Source organism: Limulus polyphemus, unplaced genomic scaffold (assembly GCF_000517525.1).
Source record: "Limulus polyphemus unplaced genomic scaffold, Limulus_polyphemus-2.1.2 Scaffold3411, whole genome shotgun sequence".
Lineage (NCBI taxonomy): Eukaryota > Metazoa > Arthropoda > Merostomata > Xiphosura > Limulidae > Limulus > Limulus polyphemus.
This window is the reverse complement of record NW_013669021.1, coordinates 57,709-68,966: the sequence shown is the minus strand read 5'-3', so window position 1 is coordinate 68,966 and position 11,258 is coordinate 57,709. Positions and strand designations below refer to the sequence as shown.

Genomic DNA, 11,258 nt, shown 5'->3' with positions numbered 1-11,258 from the left:
GGAAATTTCCATCAAAATGCAAAAAAAAATTCAATAACCCCTGTGTTTCCTCTATACGCCAACATAGTGAAGAAACAGGACATCAACCTATACTATCAAATATCTCTATCCTCTGCAAGTCTAATACTGACCTGGAATTATTGATCAAAGAAACCCTCCACATCAAACAGCACTCTCCAACACTGGACAACATGCAGTCTTCATTTAAATTATACATATTTTAATATGTTCGTATTACTGATTTTTACCTTTTTTTTTTTCGTTGTGTTTTCTTGCTGTAGTTTCTCCCCATGATTACTGTTTAGTGTTTTATTTGTTTAATTATCATTATATTTAGCAACTGTACTTTGACAATGTATAAAGACTTATGTAAATTCATTTTATTCTGCTTTAGATACTGAAGATGGAATCTGATAGAATTCTGAAACGTTTATCCATGTCCCCTTTTTGTCAATAAACAATGTTGTATATCATAAGTGTCGTAATTTTGTTTATTAACAATTAATGTTTTAGGGTTTCCAGTAGTTACAAATACTTTGATATTAATGTAATATTATCTTTCTCTTACAAATTTCACAAAAAAATAAAACAAAAGTATTCACTAGAGACCACCCTCCCAGTTTTTACATTTTTGTATGGTACAGGCTGCCTCATCAGGAGTACAACTGTGAGTATCACTTGCTGGACTTTCTGACCTAACATCATCATCTGGTTGTGGGCTAGTGTCCCTTCTCCATGGAGGAATTTGAGGTCCATCACCTGTAAGCAAGTTTCCAGGTTCAAGTTTCAAACTATTATATTCATACATATGAATAATTCTCTTCAAACAACTTGTCACAAATAAAACTTTTGCATACACAAATAATCAGTAAAAACACGTATTTTAGGGAAAATTGTTGCAGCTAAACAAGTTGAACTCTTTTCGTTTTTACATTTCAACTAAATGTTGAACATCTTTATAAGCTTAAACTATATACTGAACACCTCTGCAAGCTTAAATAAAGTGATAGTTGAACATATACAAACTTAAATTAAGCGTTATCATAGTATATTTCAAACATGCGAGAGATGAAACCATTGACACTTACTTGGTCTGGACAATGGTTTGGACATCTTTAAATTTCTACTTCTTCTTGCTAGCCAGCCTCTAGCATCTGGAAATAAGTAAAAAGTAATTACACAGTGAGTAGAGTTTTATGAACTTCAAATACATGCATAATTATGTGCTGTAATCATAACAAAAAACAATATCATTTTGGTTGCAATGTTCAAAATTTAAAGGTTGTCTACTAGAGATAAACCAATTCAATGGCTTATAATGTTTCAAAAACACATCCTCTCATTAACAGTTTTTCATTTGAAGAATTACAGCAAAACTAAGATATTTGGATTTTTTTTATGAGTTGTAGAAAAAAAAAGAATCAGCATATATCAGAACCTACATTTCTGCAATATCAAAACACTCTGGGCAATTTGCCATCTCTCTCTCTTTGCCTTCTGTACTGCTAACCACCTTCGAGCAGCTGCCTGAACTACAATGATCTTTCTGATCTGCTGCTCATATATGCGGGATAGGTATTCCACATGATAATACTTTAGAAACACCTGAGTAAGAATAAAATTAATTAAAACTTTATATTTTGCACTTATTCTGTGTTCTCAGGTAAAAATCATATTAATATACTTATGTACAATGAACCTAAAGAAGGATAGAACCCTGAAACTCACTGTTATTTCCACTTTCTTGTGTCTTAAGTTTTGTACATCTCAATACATGTTTATTTAAAGATTGGATATATAATGCATGTTTAGTGACAAAAAGACCAAATACTAGACTTCTTTTTCTTACCTTTGTTTTCCCCAATGCCCAACCATCTATTTTTAGTCTTAGCAGTAACAGCCGACAGTTTTCTTGTGACACAACAACCCTCTCCTCAAATCCAAAGGCAAGAAAACAGTATCTAATATAAGAACATATAACACTTTAGGTTAGAAAGAAAAAAAACTTGTGTGAAAAAAAAGATCTAAACCTATTATATGTAGTTGCACTAACATATATCACAATCACTACTTAGATTTCATGAACAAATTAACTTTCCAAGTTCTTAATGTGTCAGAAATTATTTCCACAATCCCATTTTTATTCCAGTGTAAAGCACCTCCAATCCTGCATATCTTTCCACATTAATTTCACAATTTTAATAAAAAAATAGCACCATGAAAATGACAATGTAAAACTATGCTTCATCACAACATTTAAAAGGGTGTATGTAGTGGTTTCTATAAGTTGTTCAAGAGTAAGGGATTAATCATAATACACTAAACAAAGAACATCATGATATCAAAAAAAAAGTTTGAAAGCTTTCATCAAACACAATCTTCACTACTAATTTCATGTTTCAGTGTAGCTTATAGAAAGCTCACAACTCTTTGATATATTTTTATCAGCAACTCCTCATTTAACTATATCTTCCTTCAACATCCAAACATAAGATAATTATTTTGGATACATGAAAAAATTGTGTGACTAGCTACTGCAGAATAACAGTTTTTCAGCAGACAGAAGACCCTACTAATACAAAATTGTTTAGTCTATTAAAATAAAACAAATTTTGTCAAAGGAACATAAACTGTAAGAATCTTACATAGGTTACTCAAACATTATATAGTGAATTACCTTCTCAAAAACTCTGCAAATGTTAGCCGGTGGGAATAACCCTGTTGACGAATGTGAATAGTTTCTAGTATGCCTGTGTAACGAAGCTGCTGTACTACCTTTTTCAAGTTGAAATGTGCTGGAAGTTTCTCATCATTTGGTTTAATGCAGCGAACAAAGTGTGGAACACCACTGACCATTTTGTTAAGAAGATCCATCAATGAGTAACGAAAATAAGTTGCAACAGTCTGCTGAGCTCGAGTCTGGCTAATTAGGCCATGAGTATTGTACTAAAAAAAAATAGAACACTTATATGAAATAAAATTCCTTATGAAACCATGCTGAAGCAATATACAGCTCTAAAACTTAATATCAAATTATACTTTGATATATTATTATTTACATGCTTTTTTGTTTGTAAGCAAGTCTGATCTTCTTGGAGAACTTTATAAGTTCTGCATTTTTATTACTCTTCTAATATATTCTGAGTGTTCCAGAAACATATATATTGTAAAGTATCATGTAATTTTGTTGCAATATTTCGCTAAAGAGAAACTAATTTTAAAAGTTAAAATAAATTTGAAATTAATTATTAAACATTCATTTTAGTCATTTCACAAAATACATTTCATAACATTTTGAACATAAAGATTTCAACAAGCTGAAAATATCACATATAAGAAGCATGCATACAATACTATCTAAAAGTTAATTATGAAAATAAAACATTTGACAAATACATAAAATATAAACATATTTAGGCAAATTAAACACCAAAAATTAAATCAATATGTGAGAGGGAACTATTTTACATTTTTCAGAAAAGAATATTTGTGTGTGTGTGTGAGACACGTTTGAGCATTCTTAAAAACAAAGATATTTTTATGTTTAAGAAATTAAAGGCACCATTAAGCTGAATGTTAACATTTTTAAAGAGACTAATGCTGACAGAAGTTGAAAATTAGCAGACCAAATATAGATTTTTTGGAGAAATTTCCCATTAATTACCTTGTTAACATTTTTGTATCTAGCTAACTGCATAAAGGAAAAATACATGATTACATAGTAACTTAAATGTCATTTTTCTGTGTTATACATATAAAAATTTAAATTAAAAAAAGGGTAACCAAGGTTTATTGTAAGCAACACAGAATTGTTTTCAATAAAATAATTCATATCACTACCAATACTGCATAAAATTCTTTTTTTTAACCCTAAGTAACTAAAAAAAAGAAATATATAAATACCTTAGATATCATATCATCTTTCAACAAAGGTTTGTGAACAGAAAAATTAATTTCAGGATTGAAGAGATGACCCGTCTTAGTTAATGGCATTCGAAATAATGTTTGAATGATGGTCAGTGAGGATTGTCGTAACAAGTGAATTATCTTAGGAGGTAGAAAATTCCTGTTTTTCTGAAGAAAGTTGTGAGCATTGTATGTTACCTTTAAACAAGAAAACATTGCAAATGTGTAATTTCATAAAACAATCCGAGAAAAATTTTCATTGATTATATATGTGAAATAATAATAACCCCCCCCAAAAAAAAGAAACACACACACACCTGAAATTTATAATAAACTTCTCAATGCCAGATGTAAAAGCATTGTCACATATAACACTTATATTAATAAGATAACGGATGTTTAGAAAATCATGTTAATTGTTCCTATTTATCTTCAGTACCTTAGTCATTAAGGAGATACAGTACATACTATGTTCCTGTATTTTTGGATGTTATATGGTATCAATCAATTCTATGAATTGATATATAACACATACTAAGATACCATGTAGTAAATGTCATATTATTATTTCAAAATGATAAACAGTATTAGTACATCACTATGATCAAAAGTGTTATATAACTATTTAGACATGGCATGGACATAATTACGAAAACCATGACGTCGTCATGCTATAATGTAAATAGGTACCAGTTTGGAAACAACAGAACTTTATGAGAACTATTCTTTGTTTTAACTTATTAAAACACATATTGTCTTGTATCTTAGAGAATATAAAGAAATATTTTAATTTCCTTCACTTATATTTACCTTGCCAGCATAGTGTTGGATATGAAACTGTAATGCATTGGATTTAGGCCGAATATAATACCTGGACTTAACATTATTATGGAATTTCTCTGAAAATCAAAAATTCAGATATTAACAACAGTTACACTGCTATACTACAATGTTTAAGAGACAATCTAAAAACCTTTTTACCTATATATTTTATGTTCTATGAATTTAGATTTTCTAAAACATACCTAAAAGTTCATAATTTTCTTCTATACTTAAAAGATAAATTTAATTACTTTACCGTGAAACTAAAGTAATGATAAAAAACTGTAATACACTTAATTCTTAGTCTTGCCAACAGGTTACTTGTGTTTAGTGTTGATTATTTATGCCCAAATTACAATGGTTAAGACCAGTGTAGGTGTTAAGTGCTCACAGTTTGTAGAGAACAATGGATGCAAGGAATAGGTTTTATTTGGAAAATCAGGATTGGAATGCAATTTTAAAGAAGGTAGCAGTAAAGATGTGCAATTTGTTCATAGAGTTTACAGGTTGGAAAAGAAACTGGAGGCTATTCTAAAAAGAGTAAAAGCATCAGATAAAGAGAATTGTGAATCATGGGAAATGGCAACAGGATCTTAGGCTTTTATATGTAAGGAATACAATAGCTAATAATGGCTTCCATGAAACTAGAAATAGTAATATTAAGGCTAGAAATAGTAGTTTTAAATGTAATGAGCAAGTACTCTTAAGTAACAGATTTCAGCCTTAAGCTTGTGCAAATGAAGATCTATGGTAGGGAAGGAAAACAAAAATAATAGAAAAGCATGGAAATGAAAGGTATAGTTATTAGTGATTCTTTGGTATGGCACATAGATAGAATAGTCTGTGGGATAAAAGGAAAGAAATAGAATTAGGTTTTACTATCCATGGGCAGGAGTGGAAGATATAACTGACACAGCAAGTGATATAGTAAATGGTGCTAGCAGTCATTCTCGTGCACATAAAACCTAATGATGTAGAGAATGGTAGGCCAAAGGATCTAACTGATGAGTACAAGATATTGATAAAGGCATTTAGAAAAAGGGCCATAATAACTTAATTCTGTTAGTGATACTGCCAAGATGTAATTGTGTGGATGAAATTATAAGTAGGTTGCTAAGGGCTGAATGCTAGGCTTAGGATAATATGTGACGATGAGTGGCTAGTTAGACTTATGGAATCAGTTCAATGAGAAAAGAAATCTTTTTGAAATGGATGGTTTACATTTAAATAGAATAGAGGCTGGCTTGTTTTCCAAGGTCATTAACTATGAGGGCAGCTTTATATCAGGACTAGACAATGGTGAGAGCCAGAGTAATGAAGAAAAAATAAGAAGCAGAGAAAAGTATAGTATAGGAACAAAGTACAGAAGTAGTTCTAAAGGTAGGCTGAACTGTTATTATTGTAATGCTAGAATTATAAGAAAACATTTTAAGACTTTAGAGCAATAGTCGGAACAGAATATTTTGATATAATGGAAGTAACTGAAACTTGGATAAATGTAGACAATTTTGATGAAAGATCTTTTTGTGAAATGAAATGTTAAATATTATTTAATGGGGAGACAGTACTAAAAAGAATGGGAGGAGTGGCTTTTATACATAAATTGTAAGTTACATCCTGTTCAAGTTGAGGATATCAAAGTTAACAGCAAGGAGGTTGAATCTCTTTGGGTTCTGGTTATGGGTGATTTTAAATTCAGGCATAAAGACTGGGAAATGTTAGAGAAAAATCATGAGGGATATAGGTGTTTAAAAATTGTTCAGGTTGGTTTTATTCACCAATTGGTTGGATAACCTATTAAGAACAATGCTATTTTAGATTTACTGTTAAGTTTTAATACATAAATGGTTGATAGGGTGAAGGCTGGGGAACTTCTGGATGCAAGTGATCACTACTTAATTAGATTTGATGTTTTGCTGCATATAGAGATAAGGAATAATGAATTTGGTTCCAAATTAAAAAAAAATTTTGAAAGGATGTGACAAGAACTAAATGTTGTGAATTGAGCATCTGAATTAATTGGACACAGTGATCAAATGTGGAAAATTAAAAAATATATATTTTTTAAATTGACTGCTATTAAGATTATGGAAATCAAAAGAGTTCGTCAACCAAGAAATTAGGAAATTCAAAAGGCTATATGAAAAAAAGGTTGGCTGAAAATATTAAAATTAACAGTAACAATTTCTTTAAATTCATTAAGGTTAAGCAAAATGTTAGGATGGAAATAAGGCCTTTCAGGGATGATAAAGTAAAGCTCATATCTGATGATTATGAGATGGCTGGGTTATTAAATTTACATTTTCTTCAATTTTTACTAATGAAGATTTAAGCAATATTCTTTGTCCTGAACAGTTTCTAGATGGAAACAAGATGATCACATTACTTTTGAGCTTGTTAAAAAAATTGGAAAGTTTAAAGAATGATAAAGCTCCTGGGTCAGATAATATTTACAAAATAGTTCTGAAGAAGGTTAAGGATCGTATATGTGAACCAATTGGTAGTATTTTGTGTAATTTCTTGAGCAGTGGGTTCATGTCAGAGGACTGGAAGTTGGTTAATGTTATTCTTCTTTTTTTAAGAGTGGTAATAAAAATTGTCCCAGTTATTACAGGCCTATTTTTCTTGCATTAGTGATGGGCAAAGTTTTTGAAAATCATTTAACAAAGTTTAAAATTTTGTTTAATTGTAAACATGGTTTAACTAGGAGAAAATCTTACCTTACTAACCTTTTGACATTCTTTAAAGAGGTAACTGCTTATGTAGATGACGGTAAAAGTGTGGATTTGGTATATCTAGATTTTCAGAAAGCATTTTGTAATGTGCCACATAAAAGGCATGTTTAAAAAATGATCTTTACAAGTGTGGAAGATAATTTGGCTGGTTGGATAGAAACCAGAGGGTTGTTATAAATGTAGTTCAGTCAAACTGGATTAATATCACAAGTGAGGTACCTCAAAGCTCAGTGTTACGACTTCTGCTCTTTTTTGCCAATTACATAAATGACGGAATGGTCAATAAATTACTTAAATTTGCTGATGATATTAAAGTCTTGGGTATTGTTGGCTGTGAGGTAGATACTGCTTGCTCTACAAAAGGATTTATATCATTTGGTGAGTTGGACAATTACATAGGCGATGGCTTTCAATTACAATAACTGCAGAGTAATGCATGTGTTTTGTTATAAGTATGATTTTTGATAGGAATAACCTTAATAGTGTTATGAAAGAAAAGGATCTTGGTGTTCTGGTTGATCAGTATATTATACCATCTGATCAGTGTGCTATTGCTAGTGGTAGAGCAAATAGGATTTTATGTTGTATTTAAAAAAATATTGAATACAAGAGGTTATAATTTCATTGTACAGGTCACTGTTTAGGCCACTTTTGAAGTATTGTGCTCAGTTTAAGATTATTAAGTGAACAGATAGTGTTGATGCATTATATTTTTCATACTTAATGGTTAACCCTTTAGTTTAGGCAGAAAATCAATTGTTTGGCATGCAAAAAGTCCTATTGCCATTTTTTTTGCTCAGCAGGTTAACAAAAGGTTGGTTTACTACACCCATATAACTTCTATGCTAATGATAGATTTTTTTGTAGTTCTAATAACATATAAACGTTTGTTATGATATAGTATGAAAACTTTGCATCTAAACATTCTGTCAAGTTTTATGCAATAGCTCTTGAGAAAAAACATGTAACCTAGCTGAAATAACATTTTAAACCATTTGTTTTCTGTCACAATTCAAAACTTATACTGACATACTTAAAACAATATGGTAGAAAATATTATATCTTTAATACAAAAGCAAAACTTAATTTTATAAAGATTTATGTATTAAACATTACCAACAAGAGATTGATCAGTGGCATTAGGAAAGTGACTTTCTTCATCTAGAAGACACAGAAGTCCCATTGGTTTTTCTAGAAACATATCCAAAACAGGTCTGTTATCACTGTAATTCACAAGGTCTATGTCTATTCCTTCACTTCTGTATTCTTGCTGTAGATGAAATAAATTGAAATAATAAGTTATTTCATCATACACTATCCTTTTTTTTTTATAAAATTCAAAACATTATGCTAGTTTCTATACATCAGTGAATTCCTAAAACAATACCACCTTAAGCTTTACTTATGTGAACTAGTTTTAAGCTGATTACCTATGCATGTATGCTTATTTCTTATTTATCTAAAGAAGTTTTTCAAAGAACATAAGTGGATTACCTTGTTACAAATATAACTAGTAGTCTTATGTTTGCACTATATACAAATTGATTTAAGTTGATTTAAGTCTAATGGTAAATCTACAAAATACACATCATTCAAGAAGAAGTATTCTATACATTAAACATTACCTACATAGCACTGTCTACTCATTAAGTGTGAATTAAATAAATGTTTAAAGTATTCCACAAAAGGTCTTTTCATTTTATTACAAGATAATTTCCAGGCAAGATTTCTCAAAAACTTCAGTTTTAAGGTTCAATAATTAATATGAAAGAAACATATTCCAAAAAGGATAAAACATTGTTGAGTAAACTCCATATGTACTTACTTGTTCCCAGGTGAAAATGTGCTGATTAAAGTAATACTGAATTTGTTCATTAGCAATATTGATACACAGCTGTTCAAAAGAATTTTCTTTGAAGTCCTCAAATCCAAAAATATCTAACAACCCAACAGACAGTTGTTCTCCACTAGAAATCAAAACAGAAAAATATTTTGGCATTTTAATGTAATATCCAAATAAAATGCCTGATATATATAAAACACACACACATATATACATCATAGATATTTAATCATATATGATTAGTTGAAATTATGAAAGATAAAAATTTCTAGCAAATAGAACTCAGACATTTTTAGTACCTCAAAAAGATTATTACTATTGAAAAATTAAACAAAACTGCAATAGTACTTACTACACTATACGACCCAAAGAGAGGAGTCTGTTAATTTGGTTTACAATCCAGTCAAAAAGTCTGCCATAAAGGGCTTTTGCCATAGCATCCCTTGTGCATTCAGCTTCCTGTACACTGTTAGGTCGAGTAATTGTCTCACCTCTCATAACCATAGTTGTAGTAGTTAAGGCATCAGTTAGGCAGTTAGTGTCCACCCCTAACAACTCAGCAACTAATAAATATGCAAAAATGTTCTTGTTAATTACAACAGTTTTGTCTATCATCAAAAGCTATAAAAAAGATATTTCTAATTTCTTTTTCCAAGCTAATATCAACCAATTACAATATATAAATTTAAAATATACATCTCAATTTCTACATACTTATGTGATACAAACGTTTATGCATTTAATTAAGTTAGGAAATCTCTCTGAAATATGCAGAGCTTACAAAATATGCCATTGTCATCACCATCAACATTCAAATAATACTATATCAAGCATGGCAAATTTTACTTTCTATTATGATTGAACTGCAAAGAGAACAAGAATTATTTCTCAAATCCTTCAATGTTTTCATCATTGAGAAACTTTTTCCATAAGTTAATGTACATTCACAGTATAACTTGGTTTGCTTGAACCTAAGTTTTTTAAATAATTCAAAATAATAAAAATGAAGTAAAACATGATTTTACTTCAATATTTTATTTAGTTTAGGTTATCTATCTGGATTTTTGTAATTTGTAATAGATGTAAATAGTTTTAATGCCTAATTGGGTAAGTTTAATGCTAGAATACAAAAGGTTGAGTATGTCATATTAAAAGGATTTTGAATATGCAAATCAGCAAGTCACATGACAACCACAGCTGTTATAAAGTTGTAGTGGGACAACATGTATCAGAAGTATATTTTGACATTACTTGACATTTTGTAAGTAGTGAAATTCCACCGATGACTAACTACTTTTGGGAACAGTATGTAATAGCCCTTCCCAACAGAAAATATTTATACATTTATATCATAAAATTATTTCAGACCAGGAATTTAAAATCTCATGATGGGTATATCACTTGTACTTATTGGCATTGGAAAACAAAGGAATATGGATAAATTTCAGGCACCAGGACCTTCCAGAAAAAGACTTGCAAAAAGTTTTATATGCAAAATACATCATCTTGTAACAGGTGAGAATCCACAAACAAAAAGATCATCAGAAAATGCTGTCCACATGTCCTAGGCAATAGTAGGCATCATAATCAGGATGGATACTAGACTGGAAAGGTGACACAAGTTGCTTTGATGACATATCTGTAGACATAGCAGCCTTATGATAGAGACTTTTGCAATTGAAACTACATTGTGAGCTGTTGACAAGATGCACTGTCATAAGACAGAGCAAGATCAGACAAGATGAAATGTACTGTAATGATGTAGTGAGTGTCCAAAATCATTTTAATATACTGTACTCACACTATTCTATTAATGGCTGGAGACGGCTTAAATGGGTAATGAAAAAAAACAAAAAAAACTTTAATATAAGTTTAACATGACAGCAAATGTAACAACGTTTCGAACTAAGGTTTTGTCATCAGTCAGGTCGAAACGTTGTACATTTGCTGTC

General features: G+C 30.3%; 1 protein-coding gene across 2 annotated transcripts in view; it reads right to left on the bottom strand.

Moving 5' to 3' along the window:
* Nucleotides 1-11,258, bottom strand: part of LOC106469303 (myosin-IIIb-like) — an 81,830-nt gene that overhangs the window by 27,692 nt on the left and 42,880 nt on the right. For both annotated transcript variants that reach the window (XM_013929791.2, XM_013929790.2), the window contains 10 exons: nucleotides 9,659-9,869; nucleotides 9,289-9,430; nucleotides 8,580-8,733; nucleotides 4,717-4,805; nucleotides 3,904-4,104; nucleotides 2,678-2,946; nucleotides 1,850-1,961; nucleotides 1,443-1,605; nucleotides 1,089-1,154; nucleotides 628-759 (listed from right to left, as the gene is read on the bottom strand). In XM_013929791.2, coding sequence (XP_013785245.2) covers nucleotides 628-759; nucleotides 1,089-1,154; nucleotides 1,443-1,605; nucleotides 1,850-1,961; nucleotides 2,678-2,946; nucleotides 3,904-4,104; nucleotides 4,717-4,805; nucleotides 8,580-8,733; nucleotides 9,289-9,430; nucleotides 9,659-9,869 — 1,539 coding nt within the window. The remainder of the gene's footprint in view (nucleotides 1-627; nucleotides 760-1,088; nucleotides 1,155-1,442; nucleotides 1,606-1,849; nucleotides 1,962-2,677; nucleotides 2,947-3,903; nucleotides 4,105-4,716; nucleotides 4,806-8,579; nucleotides 8,734-9,288; nucleotides 9,431-9,658; nucleotides 9,870-11,258) is intronic.